Here is a 21,906-nt window from a genome sequence, read left to right on the forward strand (position 1 = left end):
GCACATTTGGTGTTCAGTGAACTCAAGAGAGAGACTCCATGTTACACCTCTTTTGTCTCATTCCATGGGGTACCAGTCTCTGCCTGCATCAAGTCAAAGCTCTGATGTTTAGCTACTTGCTTGTACATTTCTGAGCAAGTTTAGAAAACCGCAAGTTTTACAGCACATCATGTTGTTGTCTAATGAGGATTAATGTTGTAGCGTACTGGCTGAATATTTGGAAATGTAATAATTTACCTCCATATCCAGTTCCTGTTCCAACTCCACCTGGGAATCCACCAGCTCCACCCAAACCTAAGGACAGCAACGACACAAGGAAGGACATTTTATCATAACTTGTATATTCTGGAGAAATTGAATATATTTTAAAGTTGCGGGGCATTAGTGCCTCGTTTTAGTAAAAGTAGATGAGAGTAAAAATGAAAACATGTTCAGCAAAATTCTCTGCTTTGATATTTTAAACATAATAATATAAATAAAAATACCCAATAAAATTTAATAAACCAAAATTTTATAAAGCAAAAAAAAAAAAAAAAAATTCCAAATCTCAAGTCTATGTAACTGCTCTTTAGGTCTTGTATGTCTACCCCTTTTACCAGTCAGCAGACAAAGGTAGTGAACAAACCATCTCAAATGTCTGCAGCGGAACTGTAGTTTGCTTAAAATGCTTCAGTTTTACTTTATTTCAATTTTATCCATAATTACCAATATAATGTTTGTACAGTGCAAACCAGGAAAAAGAAAATTACTGAATAAAAAATTTAATCCATGCAGTCTCTAAATGAAAACCCTGTTGATCACCTCAGTTCAAACTCAATAATGTATTTTGTCACTTGTTTTAATAACCATATTTACTCACAATATAAACAGTTGTTATAGTCATAGTAACTCTGCTCACTGAAAGCCATTTTTGCTTACCTGGTCTCTGGAGTCCAGACACAACACCAGTCCCTCCTGGTAAACCACCACCAGCACCCAAACCTAGACAAATTATATTTTTATTTAGAGCTAAATTCAAGGTTCCTAAGATCTGGTTTATATGTATAATCAAGTAATATAAAGACCATATTTAAGAGCCTTGGCACCAGCAGGGTATCCTTAAACAGAGAAATATGAACAGTTGAGCAAAAAAAACGTGCTGAGGTCCATGCACTTTAATCCCCCCAAAAAAATAATTAATTCTTTTGACTTTTATATTTCATTATGCAAAATGAAGCCGTGATACCTCTTGCTCCAGTTATTGGTACTCCTCCAGGCACACCTCCTGGAACTCCTCCAGGCACAATAACAATAATCTTTGACCAAACAATACTCTACTGACAATCCTGTATTTACGTACAGGATTATAGGTCAAACATTTTTATATTATAATGTCAACACAATTTTCTATTACAAAATTCCAGTGCAAACGGAAAAAATAAATAAATAAATAAAATAAAATAAAATTGGATTGGATTTATCTAACATAGCATTGCCAGTGCACCTAAATCAGTGTCTTAGAAAAGAGTCAGACACATACCATATTTAGGAGGTTTGGCGCCAGCTCCTAGCCCTGAAAACATTTATCACTATTACTGAACATCAACCAAAAATAAACTACTATGAGAAACAAAATTAGCTTAACTGACAAACAACAGTTGTGAGAAATTGAGACAGTTGAACATATACAGACCTCCAGCACCAGGCACAGCTCCAGGAACTCTTCCGAGCCCAGCAACAGAACCGTAGCCTGGGACAACACTGGCCCCTCCTGCTCCTCCTACAGACATGACATGTGCAGCCATGCAGTGTCAATTTATTTCTTTAGATTTTATTATAACATACAAGATGTGTAGTAAAAGCGTTTTGAAACTGCTATTTCAGAATAATAGGACTTTCTACTTATGACCAATTATCCCAAGTCCTCCACTTGTACTGATTCATTTTTGAAAATATACTTCCCATATCTTACTCGCTCATTCAAAATACCATGACAAACCATGTTTTTTTTCCATTTATAATATGGCATGTTATTTAATGATTACCTTATTCATGTACCATTGTATTTACATGATTCTTCAAGGTACTTCAAAGAACACTGTACTAAGATTAAAGCACTAGCAGTAACACCAAGCTCTTGTTATTGTCCAGGTTCCCCAGTCTACTCAAGCCTGTACTGTACATACAGTACCTGAATCAAGTTATGCACCTATAAACTATAACTGGAAGAGAATTAGATTATTAGATTATTATTACTAGATTGTTAAATCCAATATACATGTGTAAAAGCTCTTACCATATTTAGGAGGCTTCACTCCACCTGGATACACTAAAAAAAAAAAAAGGAATTTGTAAAGTCATTTCTAGAATTATTATTTCATGGATTTTAACACTGGATTAACATTTCATTATTAGCAAAAATGTAACCTGATGACATGAATTGTAGGTTTCATCAGATGCAATATTAATGTAGTGTAAAACTCACATCCAGCCCCTGTTGCTGTTCCAGGAATTCCCCCAGCTCCCCCCACTACTCCACCAACTGGTGCACCTTTTCAAAATATTTTAATAAAATAAGCAGTGAACCATTGTACTACTTTGGGATATTAAAATCCATTCAGTAGCTTTTTAGTGACCGGATTTTAAGAACATCTAGTATGTATGTATGTATGTATTAGTGGCCAATTTTGGAACCAACATAGACAGAAAGAGATTGCATGTCCAAAATGTAAAGCTTTTAATGTGATGTTTAGGGACATGTCCATGTGAAATCAGATATATCTGAGATCTGAAGGCAAAGCAGAGTATACAGTTGTACTAATTGATATTTTGTTTAGTGGTGCCTCAGAATTTTGTCTAAGTGCCTCAAAAAACATTTTGATTGTTTGTTCCCACTCACCTCCAGCTCCAGGGTACAGTCCTCCAACACCAGTTACAACACCAGTTCCAGCTGACCCACCCAAACCTAGAAGATCAAGGGGGAATCCATTACACTTTGCTTTGTATCTGTGGTCTTAGAATAAATTATTCAAATCTCTGTGAAGTTCCACCACATACAAAGACCTGTTACCGTATTTAGCAGCTTTTGCTTGAGCAGAGGTAAGACCTGAGAAAGAAAGAAATGGTTTTGAGACTCTATAACCATTATAATGTTTCAATATTTTGTACAGACAGACAGATTCTTTTTTTACCTCCCATTCCAGGATAGACCCCTCCAGCTCCTGGCACAATCCCAGCACCACCAGGACCAATCCCAGCCGCACCAGGAACTACTCCTGCACCTGGAACAAAGCAGGACCATGATCTCTCAGTTTGACATATCTAATGCCATATCTCAGGGTTCTTCAATTCTGCTTCTGGAGGATCACTATCCTGTAGAGTTTAGTTCCAATCCTGCCTGTACTTTTCTAGTAATCATATAGGCATTAGCCGCTTTTCCACCGAAATTACCTAGAACAATTTGTCCCAGGAACTTATTTTCCCCCAGACCTGTTGCTGTCTGCTTTTCCATCGCGGTCCAAAGTATTGAGAAGATTAGGCAAATTGTCTGGTGACGTAGGTCTGTGTGCGATTCTCAAAGTATGCAAATTTCAGACTTGCGTCACTGGTAGTTCGGACTTCGCAAGTTCGAGTCGGGAGTGTGAACTCCCACAGACGGGACGACGCAAGTCCAGTAATTCTGCAAAGAGCAGCGTACTTGATAACATCAGTCAGCTCATCTTGACTACAGCAATTTTTCCTCAATGAATTTACAATAAGATGAAATATGGTATCAAACACCACTGCCTCTTTTCGGTTTCATTTAAACATATTAATAGTCGCAGAAATGTAGTTCAGGGAATGTACATACATTACAATGAAACAAACAGTACTGACTCTTTTCATTTTCATTTGAACATACTAATAGAAAAATAGAATAAAGACCAAAGATTACCTGTTAGATTTACCCGAAATGAATTACATCTTATGTTTAACCACTACAGAGACATCAGAGCCACCGGCAAATGTCAGAAGGACTAGCCGAGTAGAGGCTGCTCTCGTCGGGAAACATGAGCACTGAGCGCCCGCTGATCGAACTGGAGCTCATGTCTCTGAAATCAGCTAAGCACATTTTCAAATAGGCGCTGTCTTTGTAAATAAACCCCAGATTTGAGTTTTAAACAACTACATTCACCCCTGAAATACATTTAAAACTACATTTCATGACAAAATAACAGTAATATTGGTAAATATTATGCGGATATAGTGGTTGAAATACAATGCGGTATGAACTCAACCAATCAGCATGCTCAGTGGCCAAGTCCCGCCCCCGAAAGTTTTGGACTTTTGAAAAAGTACTACTTCGCGAGCAGGGACTTTCTGAGGGGCATATTTTTACCCGGAACTTTATTTAGATCTTGGTTCCTGCGATGGAAACAAACCGAGTACCGACCCAAAGTCCCTAGTTCCCTGGGGAAAGTTCCTGCGGTGGAAATGGGGCTATTGATTGGCTTTTTTGGGTGTTTGATTTGGGTTGAAGCTACAGTACTTGGGTTGAAACTCTGCAGGACAGTGATTCTCCAGGAGCAGAATCGAAGAACCATGCTATATCTGAATAAGAAGGATCCTAAATATGGGTACATGATTACCGTATTTAGCCGCTTTTGCTTGGGCAGGAGTAAGACCTTAGAAAGAAAGAAAGAAAGAAATGGTTTTGCGACTGTGTGATGACCAATATAATGTTTTAATATTCTTCAAGATATTTTGTACAGACAGACAGAATTTTTTTTTACCTCCCGTTCCAGGATAGACCCCTCCAGCTCCTGGCACAATCCCAGCACCACCAGGAACTACTCCTGCTCCTGGAACAAAGCAGGACCATGAGCTCTCACTTTGACATTTCTAATGCCATATCTCAGGGTTCTTCAATCCTGCTTCTGGATGACCACTGTCCTGTAGACTTTAGTTCCAAGCCTGCCTGTACTTTTCTAGTAATCATAAAGGCATTAGCCGCTTTTCCACCGAAATTACCTGGAACAATTTGGCCCAGGAACTTTTTCCCCCCAGACCTGTTGCTGTCTGCTTTTCCATCGCAGTCCAAAGTATCGAGAAGATTAGGCAAATTGTCTGGTGACGTAGGTCTGTGCGTGTTTCTCAATACAAAGTACACAAATTTCGGACTTGCGTCTTCGGTAGTTCGGACTTCACAAGTTCGAGTCGGGAGTGTGAACTCAGAAATGAAACAAACAGTATTGCCTCTTTTAATTTTCATTTTAACATATTAATATATTAATAGATTAATAGAATAATAGAATAAAGACCAAAGATTACCTGTTAGATTTACCCGTCTGCGTTTCTCAATGCAAAGTATGCAAATGTCGGACTTGAATCCTCGGTAGTTCGGACTTCGCAAGTTCGACTCGGGAGTGTGAACTCCCGCAGACGGGACGACGCAAGTCCGGTAATTCTGCAAAGAGCAGCGTACTTGATAACACCAGTCAGCTCATCTTGGCCACAGCAATTTTCCTCAATGTATTTACAATAAGATGAAATATGATATCAAACACCACTGCCTCTTTTCAGTTTCATTTAAACGTATTAATAGTCGCAGAAATGTAGTTCAGGGAACGTACATACATTACAATGAAACAAACAGTATTGCCTCTTTTAAATTTCATTTTAACATATTAATAGATTAATAGAATAATAGAATAAAGACCAAAGATTACCTGTTAGATTTACCCCAAACGAATTGCATCTTATGTTTAACCACTACAGAGACATCAGAGCCACCGGTAAATGTCAGAAGGACTAGCCGAGCTTTCTAGTAATCATAAAGGCATTAGCCGCTTTTCCACCGAAATTACCTGGAACAATTTGGCCCAGGAACTTTTTTCCCCCCAGACCTGTTGCTGTCTGCTTTTCCATCGCAGTCCAAAGTATCGAGAAGATTAGTCAAATTGTCTGGTGACGTAGGTCTGTGCGTGTTTCTCAATACAAAGTATGCAAATGTCGGACTTGAATCCTCGGTAGTTCGGACTTCACAAGTTCGAGTCGGGAGTGTGAACTCCCGCAGACGGGACGACGCAAGTCCGGTAATTCTGCAAAGAGCAGCGTACTTGATAACACCAGTCAGCTCATCTTGGCCACAGCAATTTTCCTCAATGTATTTTTTTTTTACCTCCCGTTCTAGGATAGACCCCTCCAGCTCCTGGCACAATCCCAGCACCACCAGGAACTACTCCTGCACCTGGAACAAAGCAGGACCATGAGCTCTCAGTTTGACATATCTAATGCCATGTCTCAGGGTTCTTCAATCCTGCTTCTGGAGGACCACTGTCCTGTAGACTTTAGTTCCAATCCTGTCTTACTTTTCTAGTAATCATAAAGGCATTAGCCGCTTTTCCACTGAAATTACCTGGAACAATTTGGCCCAGGAACTTTTTTCCCCCCAGACCTGTTGCTGTCTGCTTTTCCATCGCAGTCCAAAGTATCGAGAAGATTAGGCAAATTGTCTGGTGACGTAGGTCTGTGCGTGTTTCTCAATACGAAGTACGCAAATTTCAGACTTGCGTCTTCGGTAGTTCGGACTTCACAAGTTCGAGTCGGGAGTGTGAACTCTCGCAGATGGGACGACGCAAGTCCGGTAATTCTGCAAAGAGCATATGTTTCATTTAAACATATGATGTTGTATTAACAAGGTTCGGGAGGAGCACGATTAGATAATCAAATTAGATAGTCTGGCCCAGGTGGAGCTCGTCAGCTAATCACCTTAACAAGCACATACATATATATATATATATATATATATATATATATATATATACAGCCAACTTACCACAGTTCCACAAAAGTTTTCCAGCATTCGGTTTTGCTCCTTTAGCCATTATATCACAGACTCAACTTTTTCTGCACTACGATGAGACCTGTACTGGGGATCTTTCATATCCTCCGTCGCAATCTGCCGGCCCTAGGCACACTCCTTTTCCGCCAGTTACCGCTGCCGAACACCAGGCTTCATCGCTGTTGCCGCTCTACTCGACCAGCCACACGCTCTCCACAACACCGAGGCTTAACCTCACCTCCACCGGCGAGACTTCCAACTTCCCCGACCTCTTCGCATCATTCGGCCATGCCAATATATTCTCCGATCGGAAAGTGGATAGTATTTAAGGCTGAAGCAACCGCTGATTTATTTCTGATGAACCATTCTCACAGAGGGTAACCGAGGCTGATCTGTACGATCTATTTTTCACCCTGCAAATTAGCCAAGATAGATCGAAATTAACCAATAGATCGAGCAAAGCCTCGAACTCGCCTCACTTGACACTACCATTGTACCGCACAAAACCTGGCCCTCCCTGAGCTTTGGGTCGCAGCGGCAGGCCTTAAACGAGTCTGGGCCGCGCCCCAGTTCTCACCGCAGCAAAACGTAATTTGCTTCCCGCTTCGGCTCAACTTTTCAGTCACATGTAGCCGGGCCTCCAGCTCACGTAGCAGTCGCTAGCGCAAGACTGCCTCCGCTAGCACCGCAGGCCTTGTTGCAATAAAATTTTTAGGTAAAGTCGCTAAAGGTAGGTCATTTGTTTTTAAACGACGTGATGACATTATGGATGTTGATGTCATTTTTGTAACCAAGACGTAAAACTGCGTAGAACACACAATGAAATTACTCAAATTTTCTGTATTAGTTTTCACTAGCTTTTTACCTATATTTTAAATTACACATTGTACTCAGATAGACAGATAAGATGAAAAATATTTGATTTTCTTGAATATAAGTTAAACAGCGTTCAATTATAGGTGCAAACTAACAATTAAGGTGTATCATAAAGAAACAATAATAATAATTATTATTATTATTGAACAAGTACAACTAGCAACCTAATTAGCATGCATTGTGCATACTGCTAGGCACCTCTCTCCAAGTCTCTACCAGCTGATGTGCTGCTTGGCTGGCTAGCTGTTTCAATACTTACTACTTATGTGGTTAAGAGGAAAAGCATGTTTTTTCGTCATTTTATGATGTTGTTAAAGTCGTAATTTCTCCTGCTACTTCTAACCTCTCTTCCTTTTCAGTGGTCTCCAGCTCCCGTAGCACACTAGCGTGAGGCTGCCTCTGCTAGCTGTGCAGGCTGCACAGGCTCTACAGGATGTCACAAACCCCACTCTCTTCCCGTGGCCTACAGCAGCTGAAGGAAGCGTGAGGCTGCCTCTGCTAGCTGTGCAGGCTGCACAGGCTCTACAGGATGTCACAAACCCCACTCTCTTCCCGTGGCCTACAGCAGCTGAAGGAAGCGTGAGGCTGCCTCTGCTAGCTGTGCAGGCTGCACAGGCTCTACAGGATGTCACAAACCCCACTCTCTTCCCGTGGCCTACAGCAGCTGAAGGAAGCGTGAGGCTGCCTCCACTTGTAATCCTTTTTCCTTTTCAGTGGCCTTCAGCTCCCATAGCACACACTAGCGTGAGGCTGCCTCTGCTAGCTGTGCAGGCTGCACAGGCTCTACAGGATGTCACAAACCCCACTCTCTTCCCGTGGCCTACAGCAGCTGAAGGAAGCGTGAGGCTGCCTCCACTTGCAACTCAGGCCCACACATCTCGGGCTTTTCCTCCCGTTTCTACTGACCCCTTTTTTCTTTTTAGTGGCCTCCAGCTCACATAGCAGACACTACCCCGGAAGCCGATTTAAACGTCAGGCTGCCTCTGCTGACAATTGCTTCCCATACACCTCTTCCTCATAGCTCCCTACTTCATTCAAAATTACGTTGTCTTCCAGATCAAGTTCCAGCTCCCCTCAAGCTTCAAGACGCAGCAGGCCGTCAGCAAGCCTGGGCCGCGCCCCAGACTCGGCTGCTCCTCACACTGTATTGCCTCACTCCTCTACTCAACCAATCACTGCGGCGCCTTCAGCTACAGCGCCGCACGCAACATTGCCCGCTGGCGTAGCTTCCCAAACTCCAATCCTTCCCCCTCCCTTCCTTCTACCTCCGGCGGCAGACGTTAGCGTGAGGCTGCCTCCACTAGCCATTCAAGCTCAGCCACCTTACTCTTACCCTTCCGCTACTCCTTTTTCCTATCAATGGCCAGCAGCCCCTGCTGCAGACGTCCAAGCAGGACATCATCAGCCAGCAACACAAGCTTACTGGCTTCCTCCCTCATTTCCTTCTACCTCTTCCTATGTGCTTCCCTAAACACCAGAGGCTAATCCGTGTGTGAGGCTGCCTCCGCAAAAGGTTGCGGCCCCTCCTTATCTTCCTTCTAACCCTTCTCTCCAATCTAAACCTCAGTTCACTTCATTCACAGCAGTCCCACTACCTACCCCACTGAATGCTGCAGATCAGGAACCACCCCCTGTGCCTAATACCATCAAGTCACAGATTCTCGCAGAAATTCAGAGCGCTGGCTCCGGAGGCGGACCCATCGCCAACCCCAGTACCTCACTATTTGCAACTCATAACGCATCCCTTAAAACCTCCTCAACGCGTCACTCGGTTTGATCCTCCATGCAGTTTCACCCAGAACCATCCAATCTTATCTAACTGCTTGGAGATGATTTAAAGCTTTCCACCTCTCGTACAACCTGCCATTTCCCGATTTCTCCCTCTCAATCACATCTTTCGTTTCCTACCTTAACACCTGTAAGAACCTCCAAGCCCGGTCAGTCAAAGGTTATCTAAGCGGCATCCATTATTTTTCTTTTTCACAAATTAATCTACGGTGCCCCCTCTCCTGAAATAAACAATTCTCAAACATCTCTTTTTATCAAAGGAATTCAGTGCTCTCATCATCCAAGTTCGGACGCTAGACAGCCGATAACTTTCGACATCCTTTCTAAATGTATCCACATTCTCCGCACAGGGTACCACTCACTCATGCCGCTCATAGACTCGACGCAATGTTCATACTGGCTTTTTGTGATTTCCTGAGATGCTTGGAATTCACAATAACTTCTATTCAACCCCAAACTCCATCCAACTGTCTCCGACCTTTCCGTGCTCGACAGCGAAACTATCTCCTATTTCATCAAACAAAGTAAATCAGATCAGGAAAAAGAGGTCACCACGTCTGAATTTTTTTAACCTCCCATCACCAATCCAACTGTATCAGGCCCTTTTTCTTGCCTACAATTCAGATGCTCTCAGTCTACATCCCGTCTTGACCCTCTTTTTGTCAATGACTGTAACCACCCCGTCACACGTTTTTGGTTTCAAAAACATCTATCCAAACGATGTTCAATAAACATCGTCCAACCAGTCATACCCGTAGAAAGATTTTCCAGCCACTCCTTCCGAATCGGGGCAGTAACTACAGCAGCTCAAAAAGGCCTCTCATAGCAGCAGATCCAAGCTCTCGGTCGATGGTCATTGGATGCCTTCAAGAGCTATATCAGGACCAACAATTTTCACACAAAGAAAGCCCATCTAATTCTGATCAGTTAAATGAAATTTGATGCTGCCGCTGCAATGCCCTGCTTAATTTGATACTACCGCCGCAGTGCCCGCTTCATTCGATACTGCCGCTGCAGTGCCCTGCTTAATTTGATACTGCCGCCGCAGTGCCCGCTTCATTCAATACTGCCGCTGCAGTGCCCTGCTTAATTATCGTCCAACCAGTCATACCCGTAGAAAGATTTTCCAGCCACTCCTTCCGAATCGGGGCAGTAACTACAGCAGCTCAAAAAGGCCTCTCACAGCAGCAGATTCAAGCTCTCGGTCGATGGTCATCGGACGCCTTCAAGAGCTATATCAGGACCAACAATTTTCACACAAAGAAAGCCCATCTAATTCTGATCAGTTAAATGAAATTTGATGCTGCCGCTGCAATGCCCTGCTTAATTTGATACTACCGCCGCAGTGCCCGCTTCATTCGATACTGCCGCTGCAGTGCCCTGCTTAATTTGATACTGCCGCCGCAGTGCCCGCTTCATTCAATACTGCCGCTGCAGTGCCCTGCTTAATTAGATACCGCCGCTGCAGTGCCTGGCTTAATTTGATACGGCCGCTGTAGTGCCCAGCTCATTTGATACTGCCGTCGCAGTGCCCTGCTCATTTGATACTGCCTCTGCAGTGCCCTGCTCATTTGATACCGCTGCTGCAATGCCACGCTTAATTTGCTACCGCTGCCGCAGTGCCCTGCTCATTTGATACTGCCGCCGCAGTGCTCTGCTCATTGGATACAGCCGCCGCAATGCCATGCTTAATTTGATACCGCTGCCCCAATGCCATGCTTAATTTGATACCACTGCTGCAATGCCACGCTTAGTTTGATATTTTGAACTCTCTCTGGACAGCACGCCAAATATGCTACTATTTGCTTAATCACATTAAAGTGACGTGACGTGGCCAAGTATGGTGACCCATACTTGGAATTAGTGCTCTGCATTTAACCCATCTAAAGTGCACACACACACACCGTGAACACACACCCGGAGCAGTGGGCAGACATTTATGCTGGGGCGCCCGGGGAGCAGTTGGGGGTTCGGTGCCTTGCTCAAGGGCACCTCAGTCGTGGTATTGAAGGAGAGAGCGCTGTACATTCACTCGCCCCACCTACAATCCCTGCCGGTACGAGACTCGAACCCGCAACCTTTGGGTTACAAGGCCAACTCTCTAAACATTAGGCCACAACTTTCCCCCATTATATATAACTCGTGAAATTAATAGCCACAGAAATGTAGTTCAGGGAGCATACATACATTACAATGAAACAAAATATATCAAACAGTATTGCCTCTTTTAATTTTAATTTTAACATATTAATAGAATAATAGCATAAAGACCAAAGATTACCTGTTAGATTTACCCAAAACGAATTACATCTTATGTTTAACCACTACAGAGACATGAGAGCCAGCGACAAATGTCAGAAGGACTAGCCGAGTTGAGGCTGCTCTCGTCGGGAAACATGAGCACTGAGTGCCCGCTGATCGCCTGGAGCTCACGTCTCTGAAATCAGCTAAGCACATTTTCAAATAGGTGCTGTGTTTATAAATAAACCCCAAATTTCAGTTTTAAACAACTACATTCTCACCTGAAATACATTTAAACCTACATTTCATGACAAAATAACAGTAATATTTGTAAAAATACTGGTGGTTGAAATACAATGCTGCATGAACTCAACCAATCAGCATGCTCAGCGCCCGCCCCCAAAAGTTCCGGATTTTTTTAAAAAAGTACTACTTCGCGAGCAGGGACTTTCTGAGGGGCAAATTTTTACCCGGAACTTTATTTAGATCTTGGTTCCTGCGATGGAAACAAACCAAGTACTGACCCAAAGTCCCTAGTTCCATGGGGAAAGTTCCTGCGGTGGAAACGGGGCTATTGATTGGCTTTTTTGGGTGTTTGATTTGGGTTGAAGCTACAGTACTTGGGTTGAAACTCTGCAGGACAGGGGTTCTCCAGGAGCAGAATCGAAGAACCATGCTATATCTGAATAAGAAGGATCCTAAATATGGGTATATGATTACCGTATTTAGCTGCTTTTGCTTGGGCAGGAGTAAGACCTTAGAAAGAAAGAAATGGTTTTGCGACTCTATGATGACCATAATAATGTTTTAATAATCTTCAAGATATTTTGTACAGACAGATTTTTTTTTACCTCCCGTTCCAGGGTAGACCCCTCCAGCTCCTGGCACAATCCCAGCACCACCAGGACCAATCCCAGCACCACCAGGAACTACTCCTGCACCTTGAACAAAGCAGGACCACGATCTCTCAGTTTGACATTTCTAATGCCATATCTCAGGGTTCTTCAATCCTGCTTCTGGATGACCACTGTCCTGTAGACTTTAGTTCCAACCCTGCCTGTACTTTTCTAGTAATCATAAAGGCATTAGCCGCTTTTCCACCGAAATTACCTGGACCAATTTGTCCCATGAACTTTTTTCCCTCAGACCTGTTTCTGTCTGCTTTTCCATCGCGGTCCAAAGTTTCGAGAAGATTAGGCAAATTGTCTGGTGACGTAGGTCTGTGCGCATTCCTCAATAAAAAGTATGCAAATTTCGGACTTGCATCCTCGGTAGTTCGGACTTCGCAAGTTCGAGTCGGGAGCGTGAACTCCCGCAGATGGGACAACGCAAGTCCAGTAATTCTGCAAAGAGCAGCGTACTTGATAACACCAGTCAGCTCATCTTGGCCACAGCAATTTTCCTCAATGTATTTACAATAAGATGAAATATGATATCAAACACCACTGCCTCTTTTCGGTTTCATTTAAACATATTAATAGCCGCAGAAATGTAGTTCAGGGAACGTACATAGATTACAATGAAACAAACAGTATTGCCTCTTTTAATTTTCATTTTAACATATTAATAGATTAACAGAATAATAGAATAAAGACCAAAGATTAGTTGTTAGATTTACCCCAAACGAATTACATCTTATGTTTAACCACTACAGAGACATCAGAGCCACTGGCAAATGTCAGATAGACTAGCCGAGTTCAGGCTGCTCTCGTTGGGAAACATGAGCACTGAGCGCCCGCTGATCGAACTGGAGCTCACGTCTCTGAAATCAGCAAAGCACATTTTCAAATAGGCGCTATCTTTATAAATTAACTGCAGATTTGAGTTTTCAACAACTACATTCTCACCTGAAATACTTTTAAAACTACATTTCATGACACAATAACAGTAATATTAAATAAAAATTATGCGAATATGCTGGATGAAATACAATGCTGCTTGAACTCAACCAATCAGCATGCTCAGCGCCCAAGTCCCGCCCCCGAAAGTTCCAGACTTTTTTAAAAAAGTACTTCCTCGCGAGCAGGGACTTTCTGAGTGGCAAATTTTTACCCGGAACTTTATTTAGATCCTGATTCCTGTGGTGGAAACAAACCGAGTACTGACCCAAAGTCCCTAGTTCCTGGGGAAAGTTCCTGCGGTGGAAACGGGGCTATTGATTGGCTTTTTTGGGTGTTTGATTTGGGTTGAAGCTACAGTAATTGGGTTGAAACTCTGCAGGAAAGTGGTCCTCCAGGAGCAGAATCGAAGAACCGTGCTATATCTGAATAAGAAGGATCCTAAATATGGGTACATGATTACCATATTTAGCCGCTTTTGCTTGGGCAGGAGTAAGACCTTAGAAAGAAATAAATGGTTTTGCGACTCTATAATGACCATTATAATGTTTTAATATTCTTCAAGATATTTCGTACAAACAGACAGATTTTTTTTTTTTTACCTCCCGTTCCAGGATAGACCCCTCCAGCTCCTGGCACAATCCCAGCACCACCAGGACCAATCCCAGCCGCACCAGGAACTACTCCTGCACCTGGAACAAAGCAGGACCACGATGTCTCAGTTTGACATTTTTACGCCATATCTCAGGGTTCTTAAATCCTGCTTCTGGAGGACCACTGTCCTGTAGACTTTAGTTCCAATCCTGCCTGTACTTTTCTAGCAATCATAAAGGCTTTAGCCGCTATCCACCAAAATTACCTGGAACAATTTGTCCCAGAAACTTTTTTTCCCCCAGACCTGTTGATGTCTGCGTTTCCATCACGGTCCAAAGTATTGAGAAGATTAGGCAAATTGTCTGGTGATGTAGGTCTTTGCTTTCTCAATACAAAGTACGCAAATTTCGGACTTGCGTCCTCGGTAGTTCGGACTTCACAAGTTCGACTTGGGAGTGTGAACTCCCGCAGACGGGACGACGCAAGTCCAGTAATTCTGCAAAGAGCAGCATACTTGATAACATCAGTCAGCTCATCTTGGCTACAGCAATTTTCCTCAATTTATTTACGACAAGATGAAATATGATATCAAACACCACTGCCTCTTTTCGGTTTCATTTAAATATATTAATAGCCGTAGAAATGTAGTTCAGGGAACCTACATACATTACAATGAAACAAAATATATCAAACAGTATTGGCACTTTTAATTTTCATTTTAACATATGAATAGATTAATAGAATAATAGAATGCAGACCAAAGATTACCTGTTAGATTTACCCAAAACGAATTACATCTTATTTTTTACCACTACAGAGACATCAGAGCCAGCGGCAAATGTCAGATTGACTAGCCGAGTTGAGGCTCCTCTCGTCGGGAAACATGAGCACTGAGCGCCCGCTGATCGCCTGGAGCTCACGTCTCTGAAATCAGCGAAGCACATTTTCAAATAGGCCCTGTCTTTATAAATAAACCCCAGATTTGAGTTTTAAACAACTAGATTTACCCCTGAAATACTTTAAAAACTAAATTTCATGACACAATAACAGTAATATTTTAAAAAATTATGCGAATATGGTGGTTGAAATACAATGCTGCGTGAACTCAACCAATCAGCATGCTCAGCGCCCCCGAACGTTCCAGACTTTTTAAAGAAAGTACTACCTCGCGAGCAGGGACTTTCTGAGGGGCAAATTTTTACCCCAAACTTTATTTAGATCCTGGTTCCTGCAGTGGAAATACACTGAGTACCACCCCAAAGTCCCTAGTTCCCTGGGGAAAGTTCCTGCCGTGGACACGGGGCTATTGATTGGCTTTTTTGGGTGTTTGATTTGGGTTGAAGCTACAGTACCTTGGGTTGAAACTCTGCAGGACAGTTATTGATATTGTTTGTGTGGCCGAGCGGCTCGTGCGCTGCCGAGGCAATGCATGCATTACACCATATTCGGTTTTGATATGAGTCTTATCACACCAGACCGTGTTTACTTGTCTGGTTGTTTGGCTGCATTTTATTCTGAGGAATAAGTATTTCTTCGGACTATGAGAAGTTATATACAGGATCTCTTGGAAAATAAATTAAAAAAATGTTCTCGAGTGAGAGCACGCGTTTACCTCTCTTCCTCCGAGGAGGTTGAGGTGGTCAACATGGGCTGCTGGGGGGGAGCAGCCGCAACCCACTGTGTTCCAGCTCCTCATGTAAGGAGCGACACTTCTCATACTCCTCAGAATTTAGAGTCAGAGTGACGCTCCCAGGCCGAAGGCTTCTAGTGGAAGGCGGATCTGCGGACCGTCATTCTCGCTGGATAGTCTTCAACTAAAACATCCTGATGCCTAGGGCCCAAGACTTCTGAGGGCCGGCCCCCACTCTCAATACAAAGTAGAAAAGGGGAAGATCGGGGACACCTCATTATACGGTGCCCGTCTCTCCTCAGTTCCCTCAGGAGATCGATCTGCCAACCCTGCCATCTAAGGTACTTCAGGGCGCAGCAGTCTCCGTCAAGCGCTTCTCTCAGTCACCGCCTGGATAATGTAGCGGTACTAAGAGGCAGCTAGTTCGGCCGTTCCCTGCCGGTCCGCTGCTTCAGGGCACCGACCTAGCTGCTTTAAGTGCACCAGAGGCCAGTCTTGAGAGACTGGTTCCCTTAGTAGGTCAGCTGGCGGTGTGGGAGCCCCTGCCAAGCATGTCTCATTGGGTCCTGCCCCGAGCAGGGTCTGGTTCTATCAGTCTAGTCTTCCTAGGAGATGACGCGGGTCTGAGGACCGTCGTTTTCAATAGGAGACTTCAGCTAAGAGAGTGCTGATGCCATGGCTCAAGACTTCGGAGGGCAGGCCCCTCTGGGGAAGAACGGTGTACACCTCATTATACGGTGCCCGTCTCTCCTCAGTACCCTCAGGAGATCGTTTTGCCAACCCTGCCACCTACGGTGCTGCAGGGCGCAGCGGTATCCAGCGAGCGCTTCTCTCAGTCACTGCCTGGAAACGTAGCGGAAATAAGAGGCTTGATACCTCTTCTGAGGTTTCTAGAGCAGCTAGTTCGGCCGTACCCTGCCAGTTCGCCACTTCAGGGCACCGACCTAGCCGCTTTGATTACACCAGAGGTCAGTCTCGAGAGACTGATTCCCTTGGTAGACCTTTTTGGTAGCGTCGAAACTTCTGCAAAATGTGTCTCAATGGATCCTGCACATTGTAGAAAGAAGCTACTGAATCAGTTCAGTTCTCCTCCGCCTCGTTTCAATGGGGTCATTCCCACTCTGGTGGGCCCCGAGCAGGCTCTGGTAATGGAATAAGAAGTTAACTCTCTCTTGAGGAAGGAGGCCATCGAGGTGGTCCCTCCTCTCAACAGACAGTCTGGGTTCTACAGCCGGTACTTCATCGTTCCAAAGAAGGGTGGCAGTTCCTGAGGTTTGCTTTTGGGGGCAAAAGCTTACCGGATTCTTCCGTTCGGCCTTGCACTCTCACCCCACACTTTCATGAAGTGTGTGGACGCTGCTCTGGCTCTTCTGTCACTCCAGGGCATCCACATACTCAACCACATTGACGATTGGTTGATACTAGCTCAATCGGAGCAGATAGCAGTTTGGCATCGAGATGTCAGTGACAGTCACGTCTCTCACCGGTTGGGTGAGGTTAGCCCGCGGTCTGTGGAGTGGTCGCCATCTCATGGAGCACATCAACTGCCTGGAGATGCTGGCCATGTTTCTAGCACTGAAACACTTCTTCCCGGACCTACGAGATCGCCATGAGTTGGTGCGCACTGGCAACACAGCGGTGGTCTCTTATATCAACCACCAGGGAGGTCTGCGTTCACGCCCCCTTTACAGGCTGGCGCACCAGATCCTTGTGTGGTCTCAGGGCAAACTCCTCTTGCTGAGAGTAGTTCACATTCACATCTCAATATGAGAGCAGAAATCCTGTCGAGGCAGGGGCCGAGGCCCAGGGAATGGAGACTTCACCCCGAGGCAGTGAAGCAGATATGGAGAGTTTTTGTACGATCTTTTACCCCCGCCCGGAGCTGTGGAAGCCGTGGGTGTGGCCTCTGAGGGTGCACAACTTGTAGCTTCCGGTCTCTCAACCGAGGTTGTTGAGACCATTCTCCAATCCAGAGCTCCCTCTACAAGGAAACTGTATGCCCTGAAGTGGAAGTTTTCACTGCCCAGTTGGTACAGTGCTGGAGTTCCTGCAGGCCCGATTCTCTGCAGGGTTGACCCAATCCACCTTGAAAATCTACGTGGCGGCCGTTGCGGCCTACCACACCCCTATCGGTGGCCAGTCAGTGGGCAGACACCCCCTAGTTACATGTTTCCTCCATGGTGCACTGAGGCTGAGGCCTCTGGCCAGAGAAGCTTATGCTAAACGGTGGATCAGGATGATTTGGAGGTCAAGGCTCACTCCTTCTGAAGTTGGCCTTTGGGCGGGATGTCCCCGTCTACTTTGTCAGGTGCCTACCTGCATTCACCTGCCACTTCTGGCTCCTTTCTCTCGCCTTAGATGTGCTCGTCCATATTAGGCAGGGATTTGTAAGTCTGGCTGTGTGGGCATACTCGTTCCCAAAGCGTTTTCAGACGCAGCTCAAGTTCCTGAGGGGGAACGTCTCCAGGTTACGAATGTAACCATGGTTCCCCCGAGGGAACGAGACGCTGCGTCTCAGTGCCATACTTCAGGCATTCCTGTGAGCGCTTGCTTCATTCATAGAAGCTGACGCCGGTTCCACCGCACGTGCTTTTATAGCTTCCTGCTCTCTAAGTCACCCGCCTGTGATGTCTCGCCCTTCCATTGGACTGATTTTACATGTGATTCAGAGCATGGTCACGCTGAAGGCGTTCTCAAAGCGTTTTCCGACGCAGCGTCTCATTCACTCAGGGAACCATGGTTACATTCGTAACCTGGAGACGTTTTTCAAACTGATTGATCCCAAGGACCCGCAAATATAATAATTCCCTTCAGGTCTAGTTTTACGGAGGTGCTAAAGATGAAGCTGTAATACTAACATTGGCAAAACAGATCTGGCAAACTACCCAGTGCGTATTTGTGTACTAGAGTGCGTTAAAGATTTCCATTGGCAACGGGTTTTACTGCGTTTAGAGTTTAATCTAGTTCATCCAGCGCTATTTGTTTTGTGTTCTTAAGTATCTCGATACTGTTTGTTTTACTGACAAAGGAACACTTCATTTGATTCATATGACACAAAATAATGATTAATCCATTATTAGTGGCATGGCTAGTTCACTTGACAGAAATACGGGACACACATCATAATTGCTGAAATATTTGCAGGGCAGACGGACAGGTCAGGTCAGCCGAAGCACTCATGGTACGCACAGTGCGTACAGCCATACACCTGCAGGCACCACTGTCTCAGGGTTCTTCAATCCTGCTTCTGGAGGACTACTGACCTGCAGAGTTTAGTTCCAACCCTGGTTATACTTTTCTAGCAATCATAAAGGTATTGATTGACTTTTTTGGGGTGTTTGATTTGGGTTGAAACTACAGTACTTGGGTTGAAACTCTGCAGGACAGTGGTCCTCCAGGAGGAGAATTGAAGAACCATGCTATATCTGAATAAGAAGGATCCTAAATATGGGTACACGATTACCGTATTTAGCAGCTTTTGCCTGAGCAAGGGAGAGCGCACCAGGACCTTGACACATGGGAAAACACAAAAGATTTATCAGTGTTGGATCATTCTAATAAAGTGACACTACTGTTTAACACTACTGCACACAGTTGTATCTCACCCCCTGCCCCAGGAAAGACTCCACCTGTGCCTGGTACACCACCAATACCAGTAACTCCAGGACCAGCACCTAGTCAAACCACATACAAAAACACATTTACAAGCCAAAAAAATGTGCCATCAGCTTTGCTTTCTTTGAGATTATTGGTTGACTGTGTAATACAGTATAAAAGCCTCAATTGCCCATCAATCAATTATGAGCCCCATAATAAAGCAAGGTAATCAGTCAATGCACTCACCATATTTCGCTGCTTTAGCTTGAGCTGGTGTAAAAACACCCACACCTGCTCAGAGAGAACAATTACAAATTTTGCTTCAAATTTAGGAAAAAGAAAATATGTCATGGTATTGAATTACACATCTCATGCCCCATGTGCATTGACCTCAAACCTATCACAAGGTGTCTTGACATGCAATATTTGAAAGTACAAAAAAGTACAAGTACTTTGGAATAAATTGGAGTAAATGATTTATTTTAAAAGCACAGTGGCTGATTGCAGCTATTAAACCATTGTTTTTTAGCAAAATGATAATTCACCTCCTGCCCCTGGATAAAGTCCACCAGCACCACCTGCTCCAACACCACCTAAACCAGCTCCAACACCCAAGAAAATATGTAAACACTAAACTAGCTGCTTGAGTAAATGACTTGCATTTCAATATGGACTATTTCTTTAATATAAAAATGTTGATTGTGGTTTTAGGGGATTGCAAAGGAAAATGTATCCTTACCTCCTGCACCAGGGTAAAGTCCACCAGCCCCACCAAAACCAGCTCCAGTACCTGAAGAATAAACAAACAATGAACTGTTAATATTAGCTCTTGGAAAAGAACACAATTATGCACAAATAACTGAAGCGCCATCTAAATTTCTTGTCACGGTTCATGGCGGTCGGCGTGCTCATTCCTGTGTCTGTGTGTGTTGCGTCTGGTAACCCCACCTCCTAATCAGGGTTCACCTGAAGCCTATCTGGGCTGCCTTTATCTGGCTTGCTGTTTCACGGTCCTTTGTCAGTTCGTCACGGGTCACGCCGTTCAAGCATTGGTGTCACAGGTTTCCGAATTAACCTCCCAGTTTCAGCGTTTTAAGATGGAGCCTACTCAACAGCCCACTACGCCCAATCCACCTGCTGTTACAGGGTCATCTCGCACTCGGTTGCCGCCTCCTATTGTCTACTCTGGTGAGCCTCAATTATGCCGTGCCTTTTTGACGAAATGCTCTTTGTACTTTTCTCTTCGTGCCTTCTTCATTTCCCACGGAAGAATCTAAAATAGCGTTCGGTATCACATTACTTTCTGGACGGGCCGCCCTCTGGGGCACTGCGGTTTGGGACAACAAGCACCAGTGTGTTTCCTCGTTCCTGGCCTTCTCGAGTGAATTAAAGAAAGTCTTCGATAGAGCAGCATCTGGGAGAGGGGTGGCACGGATTTTGGAGTTACGTCAGGCTCACCGGACAGTTACAGATTATTCTATTGAGTTCCGCACCTTGGCAACGGAATTCAGCTGGAACGCCGAGGCGCAGTGGGACATGTTTTTACACGGACTGGTGCTCCATATTCAAGACTAAATCTATGCTCTGGATTTACCCACCTCTTTGGATGGGCTTAATGACTTGGCTATCCGGGTGGATGCCAGGTTATGGCGGAGAGATCAGTACCAACCTTTTCACTCTGCTACGAATCGTCTGGACCGACCTACATACAACCCCTGTGAGGTGCTTGACGAAACATCGGATCCGGAGCCCATGCAAATGGGTCGGCCCTGTCTTTCTCCGGGAGAGAGGGAGAGACGCCAAAGCCGTGGATTATATTTGTACTGCGTGGAGGCTGGTCATATGATTGCTCAGTGTCCAGTAAAAGCCAGAGCCCGCTGGTAAATAGAAGGTTACTGGCGGGCGGGTTCACTATGGAAAAGATCTCCCGCGCTGTCACCCATCTCCCGATCAAGATGCAGTGGGACTTGGACTTATACAGCTGTCAAGCCCTCATTGACTCGGGAGCCGAGGGTAACTTTTTGGATTTTAGTCTAGCCCGTAAGCTTCAGATTCCTGTCTTTATCCTTAAGGATCCAATTTCTGTTGTTGCTCTCAGCGGTCAGTCATTGTGTTCTGTTACCCACACTACAGGCGTGATAAGACTGATCACCTCGGGCAATCACACAGAAAATATTCAATTTTTCCTGACTAATTTTCTTTCTGTTTCTGTAGTTCTCGGTCATCCCTGGCTGACGTTACACAACCCCCACATTAACTGGGGTCATGATTATGTTCTGGCCTGGAGTAATAAGTGTCATGCTTCTTGTATTTTGTCTGCCTGTTCTTCTGTGTCTTGTTCTGTTCTGTTCTGTGTTTCAGGATGAGCATGTGGACCTGTCTAACATGCCCGTGAGTACCTCGACCTGAAGGGAGTGTTTAGTAAGTCTCGAGCTGCTTCTCGTCCTCCGCATCGTCCCTATGACTGTGCTATAGACTTTTTGCCAGGTACGTCTCCACCTAAAGGCAGATTATACTTGCTTGCCGCTCCGGAAAGGGAG

At 44.5% G+C, this 21,906-nt stretch overlaps 1 protein-coding gene across 1 annotated transcript in view; it reads right to left on the reverse strand.

Annotated features, from left to right (window-relative positions):
- Nucleotides 1–21,906, reverse strand: part of LOC107570611 (elastin-like) — a 97,764-nt gene that overhangs the window by 15,297 nt on the left and 60,561 nt on the right. Inside the window, exons 17-38 of the mRNA XM_016256852.1 lie at nt 20,106–20,156; nt 19,912–19,968; nt 19,613–19,657; nt 19,375–19,443; nt 19,233–19,277; nt 14,148–14,237; nt 14,009–14,044; nt 12,559–12,648; nt 12,428–12,463; nt 4,752–4,820; nt 4,608–4,643; nt 3,171–3,260; nt 3,050–3,085; nt 2,879–2,944; nt 2,465–2,530; nt 2,276–2,308; nt 1,673–1,759; nt 1,519–1,552; nt 1,226–1,284; nt 1,065–1,097; nt 919–981; nt 238–294 (exon numbers count right to left, since the gene is read on the reverse strand). Of these exons, the coding sequence (XP_016112338.1) occupies nt 238–294; nt 919–981; nt 1,065–1,097; nt 1,226–1,284; nt 1,519–1,552; nt 1,673–1,759; nt 2,276–2,308; nt 2,465–2,530; nt 2,879–2,944; nt 3,050–3,085; nt 3,171–3,260; nt 4,608–4,643; nt 4,752–4,820; nt 12,428–12,463; nt 12,559–12,648; nt 14,009–14,044; nt 14,148–14,237; nt 19,233–19,277; nt 19,375–19,443; nt 19,613–19,657; nt 19,912–19,968; nt 20,106–20,156 (1,248 nt within the window). The remainder of the gene's footprint in view (nt 1–237; nt 295–918; nt 982–1,064; nt 1,098–1,225; nt 1,285–1,518; nt 1,553–1,672; nt 1,760–2,275; nt 2,309–2,464; nt 2,531–2,878; nt 2,945–3,049; nt 3,086–3,170; nt 3,261–4,607; nt 4,644–4,751; nt 4,821–12,427; nt 12,464–12,558; nt 12,649–14,008; nt 14,045–14,147; nt 14,238–19,232; nt 19,278–19,374; nt 19,444–19,612; nt 19,658–19,911; nt 19,969–20,105; nt 20,157–21,906) is intronic.

Source organism: Sinocyclocheilus grahami, unplaced genomic scaffold (genome assembly GCF_001515645.1).
Source record: "Sinocyclocheilus grahami isolate Dianchi unplaced genomic scaffold, SAMN03320097.WGS_v1.1 scaffold1483.1, whole genome shotgun sequence".
In the NCBI taxonomy this organism is placed as follows: domain Eukaryota; kingdom Metazoa; phylum Chordata; class Actinopteri; order Cypriniformes; family Cyprinidae; genus Sinocyclocheilus; species Sinocyclocheilus grahami.